This window comes from Anneissia japonica, unplaced genomic scaffold (genome assembly GCF_011630105.1).
Source record: "Anneissia japonica isolate Jap-2015-1 unplaced genomic scaffold, ASM1163010v1 scaffold287835_len3118868_cov185, whole genome shotgun sequence".
NCBI classification, from domain to species: Eukaryota; Metazoa; Echinodermata; class Crinoidea; order Comatulida; family Comatulidae; genus Anneissia; species Anneissia japonica.
Genome location: NW_022737223.1, coordinates 1576594 through 1602136, shown reverse-complemented (window position 1 = coordinate 1602136; position 25543 = coordinate 1576594). Strand labels below are relative to the sequence as shown.

Sequence of the window (25543 nt, the reverse complement as noted above, 5' to 3'; positions counted from 1 at the left end):
AATGATTACATTATTCGACAGTAACATTTAAGTCGCATTGTAACTCAAACCCATCATAAAATTATTGACAAATACACACGTAAATAGGCCTACTTGTATCATGGAGGTAGATATAGGCCTAAATATATATTTATACCTCCATGCTTGTATTCATGTCGTGTTTGTTTAGCTGGGTACACGCACGTCGGCCGATGCAAAAAAAAAAAAAAAAAAAAAAAAACGACCAAGGAATCCATTTTCGCTCTCTGTGAGCGCTGGACGATGCGACGTCGTCCGCTGATTATCGGCGGTTACTCGTCGCGTTAGCCAGCCATTGTCGTTGCAGTGTGTTTACAGTACATCTTATGTATTTTTGCAAGTTTTTTTTGACATATGCTTGTATATATTAACAGCATGTAGCATAGTGCCAACGCCGCTACATGTGCGTTAGGTTCGTTTTAAATTAATGCAAAATTGTAAATAAACGAAGTACTCGAGGTTTTTCTTCCAAATGTGTGTTGTAATTTTTATCTATACTCTGGCTAGGATCATGTATTTGTTTTATTTCGTTGATACAAAAACCACTTCAATAAACAGATGATACGAAGTGTCTTTTTGACATTGGCATTTCAATTAATCTTTCCGCTAAGCCCCGCTTCTTGGATATTAGGTAGTTTTCGCCGCACGACGTTAACCTTAACTTAAACGTTAGTACCCAACATGCAACGCGATAGCTCCGTCCCTTTTGTAAACAAATCGAAATACGCATGCGAAAACCTGTAATTGACGTACGTCGAGCACGTAAAATCCCGAAATTAACGTATTCCGCAACGCAAGATGAATAAATTATGATGTCGTCCGTTAACGTTAAGGTTAACGTCGTGCGGCGAAAACTACCTATTGTTGCTAATGTCCCTAAACACAATAGCGTAAATATACGTAAACACGTGCGTTTGTGAGACATGTCACTGTTTAGGCACACATATAGTTCTGCACCGTTCGCCTTGTTTGGCGAAGATCTACCTCAGATAAAACGCTAAAAAAAAAGAAATACTAGTACGATAGCGAACCATCTTTCTGATACAGTGCATCATGATTTGAATGACGTGTGAATAAACTTCATCAATACGTTTTACTTTTACATCGCATGAAAATAGTGCAGTTGATTGTTCTGTTGGCGTCAATATAAGTTTCAACTTTTAAAAAATATTGACGCCAACAGAACAATCATCTGCACTATTTTCAGCGATGTAAAAGTAAAACGTTTTGATGAAGTTTATTCATACAACGTCATTCAAATCATGTACAAAACAGTTAAAAAACTTGAAAGAATCAAACAATAATGTGCGTGTCGACATTACAATTGCTTTAGAAATATATCTTCAAAAGTAATTTTCTAGAGCATAGCACCATGGTACGGACTATCTTTACTGAATGAAGAAAATAACCTTTAAGTAATTCAAAATATATAATTAAGTATTGCGGACGCATAAACGCTAAATGTTTTGATTTTAAAGTGGAGAGTAGTTAAGTTGATCTACCAGTATTTTAATGATGGAACCGGTAGTTCGAATGGAGGAATTATTGCCTTGCTTAAACAGCTTACCACCTCTCCATGCTACAATGTAGAGTGCAACAACAGAAATCCTGATCATTTTACTAAATACAGTACTTGCATAATTCTGAAAATGTTGTATTTTAAAAAAATGTTTATAAATTTATAAAACGAATCCAGACCCACCCCATAACCCCACCCCGTTACTTTTTCATCCACACCCCGACAAAACACTCTCTCTCTCTAACGAGGCTTGACGAATAAAACACTTCTTATGTCAACTAAATTCATCAGAACAATAGGGATGCCACAATCAGTACGTGAATGTTTCAGCTTTATAAAGGTATAACTAATTTCCCCCAGGGTGGGTATATTGTCGGAGAAGGAAAGGTTTTTTCTGGGAATAAATAGGTCTAATCTTCGTTTAGCCTGTAACATAATCTTCTTCATTTACCTATTTGTGTTAACATTTCATCATGGATACCCTCCAAACCACGAATTTTAACTTTGGTTCAGACAACAATATGTAGTTGATGTCAAATAACTAATAAAATTCACCAATATTTTCCCCTGAACCGACCTTGGCGGCCCCTTGCAATAAACAGTTTTACGAATCAATTCATAAGGAGTCTTCGTTTTCGGGGTCTTGGTAATGGGTGTGCAATTTATAGACAGCATCCCGTAATTGTTAGGCTTGTACACTTAAAATTATAACGTAAAAACATCGTCATAGAAACTTTTTTTTAAAACTTTTATTCACAATTTTTTTGGGCGGGTGAAATATTCTGCCAAATCTCTGTAGGCATAGTCGGTACAGGTAGCATTTGACCTATAATACCAATGTCCCGCCTCATCTGTTTCTGCCTCCGCCTCTGTAGGCGCACTTGCTGCTTTAGCTTTTCATGTTCCATCTTCAAAATGTCTATTTCCTTCAATACTGTCAGAGTATCGCTGTCCAGCAGTATTTCACCGGGAGATCCTTCAGCTTCTGAGTTTGAGTTTGTGTCGTGATAGCGCTTGGTCCATCTCTTCTTCAAGTTGTGCTTTTTCTTTGAGGAACTCTTTCCGTTCATTGTCATGGTTTCCGAGTTCTTTGTCCAACCAGGTAAGGTAGTGATGTTCACACGGCATCGGTTGCGGTCGTTACTGGAATTTGGGAAATTTTCGACCCGGCTGTTCGCGTTTGGGTTAGGCCTAGTCTCGATTGTCTCGCTAGGCGTCAAACATACCAGCAGTTCATTGTTGGTAGATTTCCGATTCATTCCATTGTCCCCTCCTTTTAAAGAAGTTATATCAAAATCTGTTGGGTTCTCAGATATAACTGATAAGGAAAATAAAAATTAATCAGACTAGTAATACAATAAGCCCTACTTTCAAACAAATTACCGAACATGTCATTCATTCATTTATTTATACTTTCAATCCATATTTCAATAAATCCAAAGCAAACATACACAAAGTATTCTATGTAGGCCTATAGCGCATGAGGATAATAGGTCGCACTAGGCGCTTTGAATTACAGTATATAATATGGTAGTAAAATAGGCCTATCCTCCGCCGAGTCTACTTTGACTTAGCTATAATCTCTTCACTACACGGATAACCTATCCGACGCCGGACACCATCCCGGTATTTTTTTTTTCTAGGTTTCGAGGTAATATGAATAATTTCTCTTTTGTAAAATATATGTTTTTCCCTATGTTTCATATTGCTTTAGTATGTATAATTGCGGCACTAGTTTGAGTCGATGTGGTAGGCGTACCAGTGGTGGCTATAAAAAAAACAGGGATAGACTCAATAAGCCAATTTGGTTGGCACTCCGGAAGAGTCAATTACCGTACAGGAGAGTATTGATGAGTTAGTGTACAAAATACCGTAAACTAAATAAGTATTCGAACTCTGTCAAATTCAACTGAATTATATTTAACAACAAAACACCAATAACAAGTAACATGACAATGCTGGAACTCAAGAGGGTGACATTGCATTATTGGAGTATTAAAATAGATTACAGTTCTCCGTATGGAACTGGTGTCACTTTAGTAGTGCCTGAATATATAATTAGATTATGAATATGCCTAAGTATTACAGTTTGTGCAGTTATAACTGTGTTGTCTACATTCCATTATTGTCTATAAACCATGAAGCCCGAACTTGAGATGAGCTTATTTTCACTGTAATCAAAATGTTGTTATGAGTGCGAAGGAATTTGTATTCATTGGCAATCCATTGAACTCGTCTCCGCCACGCTGAATAGAACACTCCATCTTTCAACTCACGAAAATATTTGATTAAATCATTTATTCTTTTTGACGTTTCTACTGTACCACTACAATACTAGCGCCGCTATAATCCTTCTCTGTGTGCAATGAACCATATATTCTCACATGTTTGATACCACCAAGGAGGTATAAAAATAATAATTATTTTTATACCTCCTTGTTACTACATGGTCCTTTATCATGAGTCAGTGAAAGTGGAAGTCACAAGAATTGACAAGAGAAAGAACTGGTAATGTTGTCATGTTCGGGCAGTTGTTTCCATTGGTTAAAACAAAAATATTCCTTGATGAGCATCGGATGGAATTGAACCCGGGAAATAGGATCTCCAAGGTTCAGCGCATACACGACGGCTAGCTACCAATAATTATATTAAAATGTATTTTAATATTATTAAATCAATAAACTGCACCCTGATCGCATACCGTACCTTTCTGTTTGCATGATTTCTGTCGAGGAATTCCTTGGATTACCGGAATATGCCGAAAAGGTCCGTCCACGTGAGATGTGTCTATTGACGTCTCCGCGTGAGGAGCTAGAAAAATATTACTGCCACGCGCATCTTCCGCTGTTGTCATCCAATTTGCTGTTTCAAATAAATACGAGTGCGCCCTCTCTAGTTGCTGACCACGTTGGTCACCTGTGTATGGCGGTAACAACTCTGCACGCAGGTGGTCGTAGTTGGTAATAGTCTGCGAATGGTCCATTTGAAAAGCAATTTTGCGATAGGCCTAGGTCTATCCTAATAATTTGTCCGTACAGCGTGTCTGTTACCTAATAATACCAGGAGCCAGGCTTTAACCAATCCGCTTCAACTATGCTTTATCTCCACACTTAACTAAAAGTAAAAATAATTTAATGTATTTCACGCCTTGGGATGGAAGAGTGCTTTCAATTAAAGGCCTTTAATAATAGGCCTAATAATATTTCATTAATTTATTGAAGATGTTACATGCATTTGATATAGGCCTAGGCTATGTTGTCTATAAAAAAAAAAGAATGTGAAAGAATGATTTTTTAAAATATCTAATTGTACATATATATTTAAATAATTAATAAGTAATAAAAATGACATTTTTCATATAGATTTTTAATAATTAATGTATAGTATATAGATTGAATTGAATTGATAGGCCTAAAGTTTGGTGTTTATTATGTGTGGTGTCTGATGTTTTATTTTATATATGTTTTCATTTGTTCATATTGTAAACTCAAAAGTATTTCAACCTTTGTTGCATTTAGTGTATTTTATACCAGATAAATAAATGTCCTATTTTAAAGAAATGAAAATGTAACATTACAACCTAACCGAACCAACGAGGCATAGCCTAGGCCTAGGTTAGGGGCTATCCCTATGTAGACTGGGTTCCAGTCCCTAAACTTTGTCTTAATTAGTTAAAATGCTTAAGAATAAATCGATTTTGGCACCATTGGCGTTCCATATTACTCATTTGCATGGCGTTCCATAGTATACTTTTTCTGGGATTAATAATAAGAACAATAATAACAATAATAATAATAATTATTATTATTATTATTATTATTATTATTATTATTATTATTATTATTATTAATAAATTTAGCCACTGAAAATATATCAGTTATTGGCAGCCATTGACTAGAAAACTTAGTTGGCATATTACATCTCATGATAATCTTAGATTTTATTATATTTAACAATCTTGTATTATATTACATTATATTATGTTGTAAATACATATTAATTAGAAAAATTAGCCATTATTTTGAAATATTCAAACTAATTTAACCATTTAAAAGAGAATCCTGTAGTTGTGCATTTTTTTTTTTATTTTATTTTTTTATTTTTTTATATATATATATACTTACCATTTCTTTCTTTTTCTCCTCCCTCCGATTAGGCTGAGCTACTTATAGTAATATTAATATTAATATTAGATTATTAATATTAGATTATTAATATTATTTTTTTTTCTACGAATTTAGTCTTTAATTCTTATTTTCCTTTCTTTCTTTCTTAATTATTATATTAATAATTAATAATTCGGATCAAAAAGTTTATCGACATAAACTGACGCTGGTGGCGCTTTCCGAAATGTGCTAATACTACGAAAAATCAATAAATTAGAGGCTTGTGGCAAGTCTAAGCCCTATGCAACATGGGGTAATAAGACGAATATTTCACTAAGGTCCTAACGACCCACATGCCCCTATCCTACCCTAGCCAACCAAACTTTGATTCGGGGTAAACGCAGTACCCACATCACTCACCTGATTGAAGCTGAACCAAACTGTGTAGGCTAAGGTAGGTTAAAGTTGTGTTATGACCTGCATAACACAACTTTAACAAAAAACTATACACTAGGTCGTATGCATGAGTCAAGAAACACTTACGTGACATGAAATTAACTGTTAATTATGTCTTCTTTTTATAAGATTGTATTACCATGACAAAATGCATGATTTAAAATGCTGAGATGTCCATACGCAAGCTTATGCTTTCAGTACGCACGCGTGAACGCGGTCGCATTCCGGGGTTCTGAATCGTGTACCTGATCTGACCGTGTATAATACCAAATAATACCCCTTTTACACAGCAAAATTACTTATAGGTTTTCCCGCCAATGGCGCATTGAGTACCGGTAATAGAAATTACGTAGAACTATGACACAATAATCTAATTACAAATGCAATCATTATTATTACATTACGAATCAACATTGAGACATAGTCACATAAATAGCACCTATCTATTGTATAATGATTTCTTGGTGTACTCAAATGAAATATAAAAGAAACGTGACGTTCCTTTAAATAGTTTTTGGAATGTTTAAACATAGTATATCATGTCATCGCATTGTATGACAATCTTTTGTCGAACACTTATAGTGTCATCTTTATTTGTTCCATGAAGTCAGGCAATCGGATGTGTGCGGCGAGCGCATGTTGACAAAATAACTGGAAATCACACAATTCAAACTGAGTAAGTGTTCCGCTGGACGACTTCTTTTACCTTTCAACTCATACTTAATTGAATGACAAAAGAAAAACTAGGTTCTATGGGAACCTAATTCATCAAAACGTAACATGACCAAACATATTCCATTGCGATTTAAATTTTCAACAATACACTTTTATTGAACATTATTATTTTCTTAAGTTATATAATTATTCATTCATTTGAAATTATTTTTGGGTACTATCGAAAACGTATCGCAAATGTCAACAGTGACATGTAGCCTACTGTAGTAAATTGATTATAAGCAGGGGCGGATCCAGAAAGTTTCTGACGGGGGATGGGTGCCCAATAGGTAGAACACACCCACCTCAGCCCCACCATGGTTGGGACTGAGTGAGCAAATTTTTAGAATATGCCCCTCTCTAGACGCTCGGAAATGGCACTCTCAGATGGTAAAATGCTTTTTCAAAGCTGTGTTCCTCCTCCACAAAATGATTGACTTCTTCACGACGGGAGCTATGCTCCCCCTCCCATAGACACCCGGCCCTTCCCTCACGTGGGTCTAATAGGACCTGGCATAGTCTATGGGAGTCGCAAAGAAAATTATGATTAATGCATCTCTAAATGGAGAAATAGCACTCATTCATATTTAAAATTTGAATATTTTATCTCCATTATTTTTTATTTATTTATTTTTTTAAATTTTGACAAATGTAGGCGGTCCTAGCCGGCTGGGCACCCCATCCCCACACTGGATTAATGATATGTCCTGCAGTCAATATCAGAGACACAAAGCCAAGTTAAAGACAGCCCTATACAAGAGAGGAACGGTGTTAATTAGGGATTCAGTTACAATACTTTACACAGTATAGTAAAAATCAATGAGAACATTTTTGTTTTATTCTAATTTTTTTAGGAAGCCAATAACCTACCTATATACAAAATGTAATGTAATTCAATCGTCCTCATCAAAAAGTTTCAGAAGTGATTCGATACACCACCAATCACAGTCGAGAGAGGTCAAATGTCATTAGTCTTGTTTTGTTTTGGAATGCGTGGGAAAAAAAATGAACTTTCCAGTGCCAAGTAGCAAATTAGTTGTGGAGTCATCGTCATTTTGCAATGAAAAATCAAGACACCAGCAACATGTTTTAGATCATTACTTTAATTACTCTGTATGTTATTTCTGCTTAACTTATGCTAACGTGCCTAAGGGACAAGTCTAGTTGACTAGGGTTTAGGCAGGCTAGGCTAGGCTTGGGCCTAATCAGTCTGTCGTGCTGCACCGTGGCGTGGTCGCGCACGGTACATGTCACGCCTGCTCAAGAGACGAAACAACTTAGGCTAGGCCTTGTAATACTAATTTTGTTGAATGTCTAAGGAATGAATGTGGACTTTTATAACGCATGATATACGGTAGGTATGGTCTTTCAACAAATGTCCAAAATAATTTGAATAAAAGAAACAAATAAGGTGAAGAGAAAATCAATTTAGATGGATAAGAAAAGATGTGTTTGAGTCTGGCCTTAAATTAGGAAATGGATCGGATTTAAAAAAAATATAATAATGGAAAGAGTGTTCCAGAGTCCAGGAGGATAAGATCAGAAGCATTCTTGATACCAACCAGAGAGAGCTGATGTAAATTATAACAGAAGTTTAACTGGTGTTTGCTTTTCAGATTGATGTCCTAGTTCCAAATAGTACAGAATTGCCCGTTCTCTCTAGTGGCTTTGACTGCACTTCCTATATTATACATAACCTACCCGTGGCAGAGCTGGTAAAGAAATCATTTGCAGATACACTTTTAAAGAAAGGTAACTAGATACTGGTCAGAGACACATTGTGCACATCCAAGAAGATTGTGAACTTGTTAAGACTATATAACTGCACCATTCTGTAAAAGCTTTTTAATAGCGTAGATGATACCTTAAAAACCAGCTAAAATTTGCGTAGAAAATCACTAGGAAAATAGGTGCGCAGAACCATAATTACTGCAATACATTGTTGTTTATATATTAAAGATTAGGTCAAAGCCTAATTTTCTGCAAAATCTGCGCGGAACTTGGCCTATATTTTCCAAAATGTGCGGGCAAATTTCTAGGCCAAATTTTTGCGCGGAGGATATATTCCCCACGCAGGCCTTACTATACAGTCTAGACGCTGCCTTGCAACCCACGAAACATTTTTTGCAAGCCTTCATTGACACTGATATTTTTACAGACTCGATAATCTGTATTTTAGTAAATTTTCTCAATATTAATTTTTTTTTCATTCATTTGAATCTTTTATGCAATTGTAATGACTTACCACAAAATTAGTAGCTTGGTTGGGAAACCAACAATTGAGTTGCATAGATCACATTTTGGTTCAATTTTTAGATCAGCCTTAAAGCTTGAATTCTGATTGGAAAAAATATGAAGTGGTGTATCTGTGGGTGCACAAAGGGAGCATGCTTCACTACCCTGCAAGAGCCCCTCAGTCATCCTCCCCCACGCTAGAAAATATTAAAGCAATAAAATGTATATCAAGTAGTTAAAAATTACCTCATATCACCTTATTGTGCGAGCTAACTTCCCCTCACTTAATCATTGAGCCTCCCCCCCACTTCACCTTTTTCCCATCTGCTCCCCTTCCCCATTTCAAAAATCCTAGATACACCATGTATTGTAGTTTGTAGAGTATCACATTCTTCCTGTAAATCACGAACCACTCACTGCTGTTGGTAGAGTCTCAGGAATGTTTTATTAAATTAAAATAAATATGCTGCTCATTTTGCTTCTTGTCGTATATTTCATTTAGTAATTTGAATGTATTATTCCTTTATTTTGCCCTAGGTTACTTCAGTGCACTGTCTCATAATACATGGATTGATTCAGACAATGTGGTTGCTGTCCTACCAACTGGTAAAAAGTTATGATAATAACTATAATAATTAAAAATATATTAATAATGATTCCAATAATAATAATTAATAGTAAGAAACACAGTTATTTATAGTAGTGGAGCTGCTATTTGGTGGTTAAGATACTAATACATAATGATAATACTGATAACATGTGCTCATTCATCTTTTGGCATGATTTGGACCCTCGTAGCATGTAGCATTAATGCTACGCATAATTTCATGAAAATGTAGCATAATTTAGAGTTGCCTACAGTATTTTAAAAATGTTCTCATCTCACCTATAAAGGCAATAAGGTATGCAGGCATTGCAGCAAACATGTTAAATCCATTTTTTAGCCAAATTCATTTTTAGTGCCATATATACTGCATACTCGACTATCGTTTATCTAAACGGTTAAGGCAGGGGGCCGTAACCTACAGCAATAATATCGGTGCTGGTTCAAACGGCATGCTCGCCTATGGCTCTGGAGGTGGAGCAAGTCTTCTCGGATAAGGACTATAAACCGTAGGCCCAGTGTACACAGTGGCTCATGTGCACTATAAAGAACCCAGTACATCTTTCGAGTAGGGGGTTAACCCGGTGTAATGGTTCATCTCAAGCCCCTGCCCTCATCCAGATGCTGGACAGGCATTGATGAGTATCTACACAGATTTAGATAAATACCAAAATGTTTGTTACATTCATGACAGTCGTGTATATATTCACTATTTGAGGCATAGCATTCTGTAGCATAATTTCATTTCTCACAGTGACCATGCTGACTGTAATGATTATGTCTTTTACAACCATCAAATACACTTTTTATTTTTATTTATTTAGGCACACAACACATATACCAAGGATTGTCAATAGCGAATATATCACTGTCCTACTTGTAAGTGACAATCCCTTGCACAAGACAAACATACACACTCTGAATAAGAAAGTCTTTTTATAATGATTGTTACTGCTTTCATTTGTTATGTTTCTTGTCGTATTGTCTTGCAGGCAAACTTGTGCTGTCCGTGTCCAAAGATATTTATGAGGAGCTTGGAATTGTTGGGAGGCCATCTACGTTTGATGAAAGAAGAAAACCCAAGAAGTTCTGTATGTAATTCATCTGGGTTGTTTATTGTTTCTAATAATTTTGTTTTTCAACTTTAACCAAATAATATTTATTGTTGCAGCAAGTCATAAACTCAGTGATGAGGACTGATAATTATTATTATTATTATTATTATTATTATTATTATTATTATTATCATTCTTTATTCTTGCTCTTCTCAACGGACGTCCTGAGTATTTTCATTTTCTTCTGAATTGTGTTGAGCTCCTCAATGTGGGAAGGGCTGGGCTCTTGCTCACTTCCACCACCACCACCACCACCACTTGCTCTACCACCGGTTATGCTAATGGACACTTGGTGTATGTATCAGGGGAGTGTTTGCACATTGTACAGATTTACATTTGTTTGACCATATTGAAAGGATGGGAATAGTAACTTGCTAAATGTATGTGAAAGTATCGAAATACTGTTTGCCCTCCAATTCATAACCCCTCTAAATTCCAAGACCCCTATAATTCAAGACCACTTTTTCAAAGATCTTTTAACATACATCTAACCCCCTAATTGGGGACCAACCCCTAAGACCACACCATAGTTTCGGGTCTCAAAGGTAGTCTAGAAGTGGTGGACAAACTGTATAAGGTACATAATAAAAGACCCTTCTAATTCAAGACCACTTTTTCAAAGATCTTTTAACATACATCTAACCCCCTAATTGGGGACCAACCCCTAAGACCACACCATAGTTTCAGGTCTCAAAGGTAGTCTAGAAGTGGTGGACAAACTGTATAAGGTACATAATAAAAGAGAAAAACCCCAGGAAACAAGGGATAACGTCACCAAAAGTAATCTTAGGAGAAGCATTAAAGTTGGCTCAGGATATATGAGCATGAAGATCCACCATTAGTGTAAACAATTAGTGATTAATTAGTGTCACCATTAGTGATTCCTGATGGTGACATAATTAATGTCGAAATATTGAATTCCAACATGCTGGCGTGCATTTCGTTACTTTGAGTATGTATTATACTATCTTATCTGAGATTAATCAGTGGACCTTTCGGTTATTGTAAACAAAATATGAACATCTACTCAGCGAAACAATACACAATTATTCACTAAATCTCTTTGCCATAGTTATTGAAATTGATTTGTTGAGTCCATCATTCCAAGAGGGAAAAAAGAATTATGAACATGTGCAATGGTGTTTTAAAGATAGACTGGATCTGATCTTCAGTTTCATGGTTACTTGGCAACCAAAAGGTAATTTTGTTTTCTTGTTACTGCCCTATCTCTATCTGTGATTTGTGTTAACAACCAATAAAGAGGTATAATACTAGCATGTTACAACTCAACAAACATTTATTCAACAACGTGGCTCAGGCAAAAGAGTGATGTCTGTTTCCTTGAGCCTAGCTGACCTTTTATAAGTTCATTTTATTGGTCATATACAGTTAATGAATACAATACATGAAATTTACTTTCCCAGTGCAATGAATAAAAATACTAATATACTAAAATATAAGATACAAAGCACATATTGCACATAATAACGCACACTGAAAATATGAAAAATTAAATAGAGGAAAACAAAATTATCTAACAAATTTATCATTTAACATCTTAATTGCATTAGGAATAAATGATTTTTGTGTTTGTTTTTATTTTGTTTTTTATTATGTTATAGAGGGCGCTAGACACAATATCAACTCTTACAACAGTTGTATTATGTTTTTAAAGCTATTTTTGCGAAATGCAATGGGGGCAACATTGTCATCATCAGTTTTAGCTGTGCCCTATTTTCCACCATGGACCAAGCAATTTTTGGACACACTGCTTGTTGCCCCATTGAAAGGTACTGAAAACAAAATGATATCAGTAATACACCCAAGGCCATGGAGGAATTATCCTCCATGATGAGGCTAAACTCAACCTTCCTCTAACCCATTTTAACGGGGCTAAACTTATCCCTTCTCTAACCCATTTTAAAGAGGCTAGCCTTATCCCTCCTCTAACCAATTTTAACGGGGCTAACATTATCCCTCCTCTAACCTATTTTAACTAAATACAGTTTAAATTATGTATATAAAACTATACATTTTGTTATGTTTTTGATGATACATATTTTATGGCCGTCTATTATGATTTTGTCTTTTAGAAGATAGTCAGATTGACTTACTTCACAACTACTTCAAAGCTTTCACCCTCCAGTCATTACCAGTTAAAAATGATGTATCAGTGCTGGGAACCCTGCAAGTGCCTGAGATATATGGGGACTGTCTTCATAAACATCCATCACTAGGTATTGTAGATAAAGACACTGGTCTACACAATGCTGTAGAGTTCTATGAATGGATGGGTGCAGTGACTTGTAAATGTCAGTGGTATGTATCTATAGACCTATATACTTTCTCTAACTGATATCCAACTAACCTTCTAACCCTCAATCTCACTATCCCTTCCTCCATCCAACCCCCTGATATATCCCTTCATAAACTCTGTCTTTTTTTTTCAACCCTCTATCCATCAATTCAGTTATGTATTCCTCAATATATTTCATCTAATCAGTTATACCTTCATCGCATTCTATATTTATCCCTCGAGGTATCTTTCCACCCTAACCCTATTTGAGGCATACCATCCCAAAACCAGCTTGCTGTCGCTATGTTAAACTTAGTATAGTGGACCCTCCAATTCGAGACCCCTCTAATTCCGAGACCCCTCTAATTCGAGACCACTTTTGGTCAAATAAGTAAACTGAAACTGAAACTTTTCAAAAGAAATAAATAACAATCTTCAATCTTTTAACACAAAGCTAGTCCTCTAATTGGAGACCAACCCCGAGACCACCCCAAATTTTCAGGTCCCAAGGGTGGGTCTCGAATTGGAGGGTGAACTGTAATTAACATTAGAGTGTGTCAGTATTGCATACTTTAGTACAGAAAAGCCACAATACTTTTACTCATAAGTTTGGTAATAGTCAGTCAGTTCCAGTGTATAATCCATCATTATAAAGCATATATTGTGGAGAATAAGAATAAGATTTTTATTTTTTGATCACTGATGCTGGTGTTTTGGATGGCAAGCCTCATACCCCTCTAAACTACCTATCCTCAACCCTCTTTCTCACCTTCTGACCCTCTACTGTCCATTTCTCCATTTGGTCATGAATTCCACCCTTCACCTAATACTAAGTACATTATAACTCTCAATCTATCCCCAAATTACAATTTTCTCTATGTTCACTGTACTATTCTTCTATTCATGTTTATCTATTTATCTGCTGTATCATTCATGATCCATAAGAAAACACATTTTAGATAACTGTAGTAGGTTAGTCACAAATTTAGTTTGAATTGGATTTCTGAGGCTTAAATTCTCCTTCGGCATGTGCTGTCTACAGCATACATTTAAATCTATCACATAATATTTTCTTTTCTGCTAAAGTGCTGGTGAGCCCGATAGTTTCCTGTCCACATACCACCATCCTGAGCCAAGCTTAACTGTACCGTCCTCAGCATGTGCACGCTGGCAGGGGTTCATTTCATCCAGGGCAGTAGTCTCACTCCTCCAGACTCTCAGGTATGTTCAACTCTATAGCTTTGTACACACACATGTATCATATCTTTGCTTTCAGTATGTTAAGATTAAATTTTTTTAACCAGACGCATTTATTTTCCCATGATAGTAACTTAACGGAGTTACACCGCCACTGGTTGTAAATCATAATGATTATTATCACCATTTTCCCAATACATTACTGATTTCATAAGAGCAGGGGCGGATCCAAATATGGCCAAAAGTAGGGCTGATGGAGACAAACTACCCAGGGGTCTGGGTGATCAATTTTTTTTCCCCTTTTTTTTTTTTTTTTACTTTCCAAAAAGAGGCCACAGGTGGCCCTGGCCCTTCCGCTCAAAATCAGCCTCTGAAGAGCCGTGATAAACTGTAACACTCTAAAGTGACGATGAAATTAATTTTATTATTAGTTGATATCTTTTTGTTGCAATATCTATTTTAATTATTCTCCTAATTCTAATTTATTTAACAATGTTGCTCGAATTGGCATTCTGTTTTGATTAATCTTCGTATGTAAGGTCACATAGTAGGTCATATCTTTAGATGTCACACAGGCTATTTTGACATGCTCTACATTCATCGTCTGGACCTTGCTTTACGTTAGCCATACCATGTTGTATTTACAGTTCTCATCAGATCACCGGTTAATAGTTAGATATTAATGTACTGTATATATGTATACCTGTTTAAATACCAATAACTAAACTCAGATTAGGGAGCTTTCGATTTGTTCGACGACGTGGCGCTTGAACGGATTCATTCATGCGTGACCGGGCATCCTACGTTCTCTGCACATAGATTTGGCCTAATTGTGTCCTAAAATCCATGCGACAACAAGAACTTAACGTTCTCACATGCGCAGATGACTTTTAGTGACGTCAAAATTATAATTGTCTGGGTCTACCGTGGTTAGTGAAATGGGAGACAATCTTCTACTCTTTTTTTCAGATAGTGTAGTTGTTTTTGGTGCATTTATTTTGAAGAACACGGTACAAATTTTGGAAAAAGAGCAACACATTGTCTCATGGCGTACTGCCCAATTTATCACCAGAAAGACTCCAAGTATAATAAATTTTAAAATAGTAAGATTTTTTGTGGTTTATCCTTTCCCACTGAAGGAATCCAATCCAAACCAAATTTATAATTGTCTGGGTCTACCATGGTTAGTGAAATGGGAAACAATCTTCTACTCTTTTTTTCAGATAGTGTAGTTGTTTTTGGTGCATTTATGTTGAAGAACACGGTACAAATTTTGGAAAAAGGGCAACACATTATCTCATGTCGTACTGCCCAATTTATCACCAGAAAGACTCCAAATATAATAAATTTTAAAATAGTAAGATTTTTTGTGGTTTATCCTTTCACACTGAAGGAATCCAATCCAAACTAAATTTATAATTGTCTGGGTCTACCGTGGTTAGTGAAATGGGAGACAATCTTCTACTCTTTTTTTCAGATAGTGTAGTTTTTTTTGGTGCATTTATGTTGAAGAACACGGTACAAATTTTGGAAAAAGGGCAACACATTGTCTCGTGGCATACTGCCCAATTTCACACTGAAGGAATCCAATCCAAACCAAATTTATAATTGTTTATATTCTTAATAATAATTAATCTAGTATAATACCAGTAAGATTTACCAACAAGTTAATACCAGTATTGAATGTACATACTATGTTGTGGTGGTTAGCTTCGTCAATGATGTGAAGAGTTTTCATTAATCATTTGCTTTTCTCACATATTATGCCAGACAGTGTGTTCTTGAAACCTTCCAATTATACTAACATAGTTACCAAGTGAATTACTGAAAATGATATACATGTATTCCACAGGGAGATTTGTCATATGCCCTTTCCCCTAAAGCAATTTCACAAAACTTTTGAACTCCTGTTCAGCAGGGGATTGGGGGATTTCTGATGGAGTCCAGGTGGAGGTCTGAGGATTCATGGCTGTCGGGGAGATTTGGAATGTCCCATAGGGGCTTAAGCACCCCTTCTCTCCACTGGTACTGACACTGCTTCTATGCAAAGAGGGAACATTATAAAGAAGACAATAATTTACAATTTACACACATTTCAATGACGGAACTCAGAAGTGCCAGAAAACCAAGTATTTTCATACACATTTTTTTTTTTTTTTAATTATTATTTTTTGATTCCCATCAATGTTTTTAAGCTTTGTCCACACCATCATGTAGTTATGATGTGATGTCATCATGACCATATTTAGGCATGTCACATGTTTTTTGATAGTCTACACAGGGCTTTAAAGTATTACAAATAGTAAAACTATTTGTGTCCATTTATCCATAGGTCATTCCTGGTCACAAATGCTGATGTTCCTTGGATCGCAATGTCTGTACATGGGTTTATGGACTCCCCAGTTTCCTGGAAAAACAGAGAACATGGCTTCCATAAGTTTGGTGATAATCTGTACACATATGTGGTGTTCCCTGATGACAAGTACATTCTCTATACCGCAGTCGGCACCGATGACCTTTGCCCTTGATGATGGAAATGCCAAAGTATGAACTTATATTACCTAGCATTTTAATGAAATGGTGCATATGATAGCATATGGCCTAGCAACATACACGGATGTAAGTAAAGTCATGTTGCATACAGTAGTAACATACTTTAATGATGTTACTAATAAACGACATGTTTCAACGTGTCACACGTCATCATTAGACAATAGTGCTTATGGTACTATCGGTTTATTTGCTATAAACCAGATGTATGGCATACAAAACAGGAGAAATATGTACCTTAGGACAGTGCCATTGCAAGACTGGAAGTTGTTGAAGATGACACTAAAAGAACGTCCAAAGATCTATAACTGTACATAATTTTGTGATAGAACTATGTGAGTTATAGGTACATTTTTACAAGTTAATACTCAACCAATCACAGGATGAAGATCAGAATGTTTACATTGGGTTTGGATGAATGAATGCCATATTAAAATGCTTTACAGTGTCAACTTATGAGAATGCTATTCTAAAGAAATTGTTAAAGTAACTGTGCTGATACAAGTATGTGAAAGCTAGACTAAAATAATTTGGTATGCATCTAATGATAGAAAAACTGGGAGTCATCAAGGACCTCAGAATCCGTTCAGGACACGACTGTCGAACTCAACAATGTTGATCAGACTTATTTTAAGGAAATACAGTGGTATCCAACTGTCATGGAGTCACAATTTGTTTTATCAGTTATACTTTGTTGACTCAAGACTGAATCGAACATTAAATCAATATGCAGATATTAGATATTAACAGTATTTCATTGTGATATTTTTTTGTATGTAAACACTTCTATGTTGAAACGTTTTGATGTTTTTTCTTTGTGCTTGTTATTTTACTGTAGATAGGCCTATATTTACTACAGTACTTTCCATCATACAGATGTACTATCAGTCAAAAGACAAGAAAATACCTTTAAAAATACAAATAAACTTTTTGAATAGCTCATTCAAAAGAATCAGATAATTAGCTTCCAAAACAAATCGAAAAAAATTGTTTTCACCGATTTAGAAATTTTACTATAAAATCCTTAATTGATTACCAGCCAATTTAAGGATTTTTGTTGTAAAATTTCTGTAAATCGGTGAAAGCAATTTTTTCGATCTGTTTCTTGGTGGAAGCTAATAATTAACAGTATTTGATTCTTTTACATGAGCTAACGGTATTTAATTTTTTTAGGTTTTTCCTGTATTTTTAATGATAGTTGTATTTTATGAGAAGTCATCGTGCTGAGGGCGAGTGTTGGACGACTGTGCATGTCATTGAAGCATTCTCACCCATACAGTAGCCAATGTATAGGTTTTCCCAACCTTAAAAAAATGTATGAATATCTGAAAATACTGCATTGACATCAACTTGTCAAAAAAAATTTCAACACACATTGTTAATTAGTATGTTTCAGTGCATGATACATGGTTACATTATCACCATTTGTATACCACATTTGGATATTTTATTTATTCGACCCTTCAAAGCCTCATTTGGAATAAAAACCTCTATCGAATGAACACCTCCCCTCAAATGAGTGGAAGCAACATCATTCTCACACATTTTGTTTATGTTCTAATCCAGTAGAATTTCATTTTACTGGTTGGATCAATCTTTTAATGATCACAGTTTGACGGTAATAATTGTAGTTCTGCATTTCGGTTAAACTAAGGGGGCGTTTGTGTATATAGGTATCGGTTTTAGAGCAAAAAATAAACAAAACCCCTTCTTCCTGGGGAATTTATTCGAATAAATACGGAATTTAAGAATTCTACCCCGAGTATATTTTAGAGGCAACTGAAATAAATGGACAAACACTACACAATTTATGGATTACACCTATCATAAGTGCAAGACCTCAGACTTTGGATCTGTGGCGTCTTGAGAGTGTCCAAAAAAAGATTATTGGAGGAACCCTACTGGAAATGATGAAAAGCTAAATAATTAAGGTCAAGTAGTTAAAAATCACCTCACATCACCTTGTTTTACGAGCTATTGCCTCTCAATTATCAAGGCCCATCATCCCCCCACTTCAGGACTCCTATATACACCATTGCTTAGCAGTGGCGGCGCCCGAGTTTGAAATCTGGCGGGAAGCAAGGTAAAATTTTAGGGGGAAAATATGCTGGGGCGAGGGAACACGAAGTGGGTGTTGTCGGGTGTCGCTAAAAATAATGTGTTGAAAGTGGTCCGGAGGGCGAAGCCTCCGAAAATCATGACAATTTAGGAGTTTCAGAGGTTTATTTAATCAATTTTATAGATAGTCTACTAATATGTAGAAAATATATCTTTTTTTTTCTTCCCTATGAATTATGGTTTTTCTTCTGAAGAAAGAAAATTATTTGGGGTATATGACCCCGCAGATGCTGCCACTATTGCTTAAGATCGTCATATGGCGAGGTCAAGTAGCAAAATACATCCAACATTTGAATTCAGTTGCGGATTCAAATGTTAAAAAAAAATTGATGAAATCTAGTATGGATCCTCTATTTGTGAAAGTACCTTCCTGGGCCCCCTTTATTTTGAATTCCTGGATCCGCCACTGGAATTAGACTTCTTCAGTGTGAAATTCACAAATTATCATCCATAAAAGCATACTTTCAAACGTAGACAGTGTCTTGAGAAATTCACTGCAAGTGTTTGAAAATCCAGCATGCTCAGGATGGGCAGGTGTGATAGGCCGGCAAATTAGTTCCACTAAGCGAGTTAACATACTAAAAACATTAGGTTTTTTTCATCAGGATACGGATTTAGTTCCATGTTATTTTTTTTTATCATAATAGGGATTTAGTTCCGCGTTCTCATTTTTCGCACCCCTACGCCGAAACCAGCTTATGCCCAGTGGCTGCATCAGCGAGGGGCAGGGGAGTTAAGCCCCACTGGCCAGAGCTTGTCAGGCAATCAGACCAATAAAAAAAGTAGGCTTACACCAAGCCAACAGATGGCCAGAACAGACTTGGAGAGTGCCATTTCCGGCCATCCAGAAGTCCTATTAAAAGAAAATCTCATTCCCCCTCCCAAACCATCCCCTGGCTCAGGCATAATTATCCTTTGGTCACTCATCCCCTGCCCAACAGCGCAAGGCCCCAAGAAAATATATTCTACAGCCGCCCCGCTGCCCCTGTATGTCCCTTGTGTAAATAACAGCACAGTACTGCAACCAAGTGTTAAAAATATGCTGTAGTCATCAGCTAAGTACTTGCTCACTTTAACTGCAGGTGAATCAACTGAGGGACAGAAAATTATATATGCATCACTTGGTTTAACATCTTTGCTTGCTTTCAATATAAATCAATTTTAACATACAATTTCATATTTTGTTTATGTATGCAGATACTGTATGTTAAAGATGTATTGTCAGTTCTAACAAACAAGTTTATGAATTAATTATTTGTCATTGGCAGTTATTATATTAACCCAAAATTTTTAACTGAAACATTGCATGTACTGTATATCTTTTGTTACTTATAATGGTGTTGGTGGGTTGGGAGATAACCTTCACATGGTCCACACTGCTTCTAACATCATCGATGCAACACAGGGCAGCCATTAATACATTGTTTTTGTAAATGGTGTTGGAAAGTATAGACTTTAGGAAAGCCAGTAAATGAGAAGACACTGTTACAAGTCTACTTCAGTCAACAGATAAAAGCTGTCCTTGATGATTAAACAGGAGCAGGAAATGAGGTCAGTAACAAAAACCACTTCTGCTACCATACAACAAAAATGCAAATTTAAATAGACAAAAATCAATCTTATGTGCCAAATGGTTAAATATTTATTCCATTCTCTATCAGGTACTCTTTATGGTGGTTCTTTAAGTAAAAACTTTGCTAGATGTACTAGTACGATTACATTGTCCATACATATACGTTATTAAATACTGTAATGTCATATTATACAATTTACCTGCCGTACGAGAGATATAAATATCACTTGGGTCTATTTTTTTATTATTTTTCATTCAAAATTCTTTCTCACAATTAATCATTATTGCATGATGACATTTTTCGTATACATTCAAATTTGGAAATGCTAGAAATGAACACAATTGACTGCAAACATAATTCAAGCACATCACACCGGGGTGCATAAAATTCCATTGTCTACAAAGATCTTTCAAAATTGATTCATAATTAGCAACTTTGAAAGGTCTAGATGTGAATATTTTTTTCTGATAACATAGGAGATCAACATGGGATGATACACCCCTTAAAAGAATCGATCTCTGATACTGGAAATAAAGTAGGTTATGTTCTATATAACTGAGCGGCATGTTATACGTGCGGTCATTATCAGAGTGCCTAATTAAACAATGAGGGCCTTGATTTCATCATACAAAACTAATACAAGAGCTCCTCCAGTACCACGAAGAACATTGGACAGTGCACCCTTGAAGAAAGCCCTAGAGCCTTCTTGCTGAGCAATTTTCCTCCAGCAATCAATTGTGTTCTTGTACATGACATCCTTGCGACCAGACTGCATCATCATACGACGTCGAACGGTGTCGAATGGATAGGAGATGATACCTGAAGCTGTTGTCACGCATTGGGCAACCATCCACGAGAAGAAGATGTTAAGCTTGTAAGGAATTGCACCTTTCGCTGTGTCGTATAAACCAAAGTATGCAGCACGGTAGATGATAATGCCTTGCACTGATACAGAGAAACCTCTGTAGAGACCTAAGTATCCATCAGACCTGTATATAGACGCAAGACAGTTGCCTAAACCAGTGAATTCACGGGCTGAGCCTTTGCCGACATCAGCAGCTAAACGTGTACGTGCGAAGTCAAGCGGGTACACAAAACACAGTGATGTTGCTCCAGCAGCGCCACCAGAAGCCAAGTTACCAACAAAGAACCTAAAGAATTGTTTTTTCTTGTCTACACCACTGAGGAAAATTTGCTTGTATTTATCTTTGAAGGCGAAGTTGAGAGCTTGTGTTGGAAAGTAACGGATGACGTTTGCCAAGTTACCTCTCCATAATGAAAAGAAACCTTGCTCTTTAGTTACTCGCCGGAAACAATCAAAGATACCTTTGTATTGCTGGTCAGCAGAAATTTGCTTTGAGGCTGCTTGAACCTGTTGAATAGAAAAAAAATATCCATCTATAATAAACACAAGGATATGCGAGTAGTAGTGGCAGCGCCAGTGGGGTTTCCATTATTGTTCATCAGGAATCCACCAATATTTGGTTAGATGCAAGGGGCGGAGGGGTGAGTTAGACAAGAATGTTCAGCAACTATGAGGGAACTCATTTTAACATTCCTTGATGACAAGCAATATGTTGATGAGAGTAAACCAGTGTCTATTTCATATCAAGTTCCCTATAATATAAAGTAATGTGTGCTTCACTAACAAGGAATAAAAAAGAGAGACTGCTCATGCGAGCATGAACAAGATATTGTGCTCCTTCATGACATCCAACAGCCAACTGGGCAATGAAGTAGTTATCGTTTTAATCAACGCCCAGTAAAGTAAAGTAATTTTGAGAGCCTAACTAAGTGGCATTTTTGGGCAAATCAAGGTGTATTTTTTAAAATTTCCTTACCAACAGCCCTGGCCCTCAGGTGGGTCTGGACCCCTATTAGTATTATTATTTATAGGGAAGAAGACTTCAACTGTAGTGTTTGTATCCCCCTTTTGTAGTAAAGCAGATTTGAAGTTACAATAATCACATGATTTTGAATGAAGGATTTTAAAAAAATCTTTCACTGGTAGTTAAAAACTAGAGCATGCAAGACCTAGGCTCTCTAAGCCTCCACCCCTAAATATAAAGGTTCAAAATATAAACTGGAATCTGAGCGAAAGCTTGAATATGCCTAGCCTAGACCTAGCTACTAGGATGAGGTCTTGAAATTGAAACGAGACGTGGGCGACTGTAGGCCCTAAAATAAAGTAACAAATTACTGAAATGCAGGCCTATTTTTACAAACTAAGTTTAGTTAATATATGAATTAAATACACAACAATGTAATTAAAATCGTATATACAGATAACAATATTCGTCATTTTGTGTATTTTAATTCATTTTTATTGGCACCAAGGAAAGAATTCAGGAATAATTTCTTCAATACCGGCCTTCCCGGCATGCATCACACCAACTGCAATACCACACAGGAATTATACATGCGGCCAAAGGCAAAACCGGCACATTTTTAGGTCGGTTTTTACTAGCCTAGAAAAATTGATTTTACCATTAATTACCTGTAAAAGCAACTTGACTCTTTCAATAGGGGCTACCGTTGTTTTTGATATAGCAGCGGCAATTCCACCGGCAGCAAGATCTTTGACAAAGGAGATAGCTTGTTCTTGCGGTGTTTTCGACATTTTGGATGACTTGGAAAGAGACTGACTACTCACAGACTGACGTCACAACGAACATGGTGGGTTTATAATCACCAATATTGTCTCCTTCCGCGTTATTGAAAGAGTCCCTTAATTCTAAGCGTGTTTAGTAAGGATGTTAAAAATTATGTTTCTTATTATATATTTATATAATTATTTATATTATTATAATTTGAAATTAGAAATATTTCATACAGAAGTTACATTTTATATGCTTATTCAACGACAGCGTATTGATATGGTGATTCGTTACTTATCAATCATTGGTCATTTCCTTCCCACTAGATGTGACGTAATACTATAGAATGCTGTGCGCATAGTTTTGGTAGTGGTGACCCACGAATACCCTTGCCCTTCATTCATCGTTTTAATTTTGACGCATGAAACTGATTGATGAGCTATGTGACGTTACATTCATCCGCTATGGCACAAGATAATGATAGGATTTATATTGCGCAATAGTTCAATATACTGTACTGCAAATTGCGCAATATAGTACAGTATAGTCCGTAGGCCTACTAACTATGATGGTACTGTAGTATCGATACAAAGGCTTATAATATAGGGCCTATTCAACTTCTATCATATTTTTTGCTTTCATTTCAGGGGCGGATCCAGAAATGTCCAAAAGGGGGGGGGGGCGGAAGCGGGGGCCGAAAGTTGGGCCGATTGAGACAACACTATCGTAGGGGTCTGGGGCATGCCCCCGCGAAATTTTTGTGCTCTAGACGCCCGAACATAACATTTGAGGCATTCTGGGCTATCATTTTTTTCTTTTTCTCTCTTTTTTTTTCTTTTTTTTACCTCCCAAAAATCCGCCCCTGCATTTGTTCATATCTCTGAGTCTGAACTTCATTGAACATACGCTTTCAGATCAGCGGCACACATCGAAATGAGGGTGCGTTCGTTAACATTTACAAAGGAATACATCAAATATGTGTTTTTTGGGGTTTTTTCCAGGCTGCGTACGTATAAGCATAAGCAGCTCAGATCCATTATCATTGTCATTATTATTATCGATATGATAAGATAGTAGATTATGATTGCAACAATTATAAAAGCCATTAATATTAATACTATGAAATGGGACCCCAGGTCAAAACGGCAAAAAACCACGGCAATGACCAAAATGGCAAAACTGCCTTTTAGACCAGAACGGCAATGGACCAAAACGGCACTTATTCAAAACGGCAAGACCAAAACGGCAACACTTCCAAAATGACATAGGCCTACTGTATGGTAATTGGCAAAATGGCTAAATAAAATACTACTAGGCTTATAAAGAGTCTAAGCCGAGGGCGTAGACTATCATTATTGTTATAAAAATCAGTGTATACATAAATGATTGCGGTTATACAATCGCCTAAAATTGCAGAGAAAAAAAATATAATTAAAAAAACGAAGAAAAAAGTACATGCACTTGTATTTACGACGTTGTCTTATAATTATCAACAGAAAATGATCCATTATAAGAACGTACACAGCACTTGATGATGGCGAAGTCGTTGTAATGTGGGCGCGAAGGTGAAGTGGCCGGGTGCTCGATAAACAGTTGAGGGCGCTAATTCGCAAAATAAAGTGATTTTAGGTGATTTTTATTTAATTGAGTAGATACGCCACTGATGTAAGTACAGATTCATGCTTATATTTTACACATTTTTATAGCTTATGGTGATATAAATTTATTAATTAGACAAAGACCCTGCAAGCCTACTCATACACTTAATTAGTGTAGAAAACTAGATGACGTCGGTACGATGTTTCTTTTTTAAAAAAAATAACAATTACGATGAATATTCTCAGAACTCTAAAATGCACGGAACTGTGATTAGTATTTCATTCATACACAATTTGTAACTAGGAAGAAAGTATTATCGTGCATGATAGGAAGGTAAAACTTTCCCAACGTCAACACAATGAGAGAAGTACGTAGCGTTCCGATTGTCATGTGCACGTCAAATCATGCATCATGTGCATGTGCGTGCCGTCTTGATCCAAATTAGTGACGCCGGGGATGAGAACTCGTCCAGTACATTACACATGCCATAACAAGGTATTGTATGTACAATGTATTGTATGATGTATTTTGTTTTGCTGCCATCGTTCGGCGACGAAGTCAACCCAGATATGATACAAACAAAATTTGTCAGGTCAGTTATTTCATTTGAAACCAGTGTCAGTATAATCTTAGGTAAGCATGTGGTTTATATAAGCAAGAATTTAGTCCAATGAAACTGTTTATCATCTTGATACCTTCCGACGAAAGCTGACCCTACCTACCGCCGCACAGTGGGCCAGAATCAATTCAAAGTGTGCCAAAAGTCGAAAATAGGTAATGTGACAACTTCAACTTTTAAAGGTTGTTTGAGGTCGAGAACATCCTAAATTATATTAATCCACCAA

General features: G+C 36.3%; 3 protein-coding genes across 4 annotated transcripts; 1 reads left to right on the top strand and 2 right to left on the bottom strand.

Moving 5' to 3' along the window:
* Positions 1–2280: 2280 nt before the first annotated feature.
* On the bottom strand, positions 2281–4535 carry LOC117117190. Its single transcript, XM_033261415.1, has 2 exons — positions 4244–4535; positions 2281–2855 (listed from the first exon to the last, which is right to left on the bottom strand). The coding sequence occupies exons 1-2, from the start codon at positions 4518–4520 to the stop codon at positions 2287–2289; spliced, it is 846 nt and encodes a 281-aa protein (XP_033117306.1). The 5' UTR covers positions 4521–4535; the 3' UTR covers positions 2281–2286.
* Positions 4536–7798: 3263 nt separating this feature from the next.
* Positions 7799–17551, top strand: LOC117117230 (ribonuclease P protein subunit p40-like). 2 transcript variants are annotated; one of them, XM_033261476.1, is made up of 8 exons: positions 7799–7926; positions 8430–8565; positions 9586–9654; positions 10645–10743; positions 11840–11965; positions 12864–13086; positions 14150–14284; positions 16593–17551. In XM_033261476.1, exons 1-8 carry the CDS (start codon positions 7819–7821, stop codon positions 16786–16788), a joined length of 1092 nt encoding a protein of 363 aa, XP_033117367.1. In that variant the 5' UTR covers positions 7799–7818; the 3' UTR covers positions 16789–17551. The 2 variants fall into 2 exon arrangements, with proteins under 2 accessions (XP_033117367.1, XP_033117366.1); XM_033261475.1 differs by having other exon boundaries at positions 12861–13086.
* A 2996-nt stretch (positions 17552–20547) lies between these two features.
* LOC117117187 (ADP/ATP translocase 1-like) lies at positions 20548–23162 on the bottom strand. The gene is made up of 2 exons (XM_033261412.1): positions 23000–23162; positions 20548–21874 (listed from the first exon to the last, which is right to left on the bottom strand). Exons 1-2 carry the CDS (start codon positions 23120–23122, stop codon positions 21101–21103), a joined length of 897 nt encoding a protein of 298 aa, XP_033117303.1. The 5' UTR covers positions 23123–23162; the 3' UTR covers positions 20548–21100.
* Between the last annotated feature and the right edge of the window lie 2381 nt (positions 23163–25543).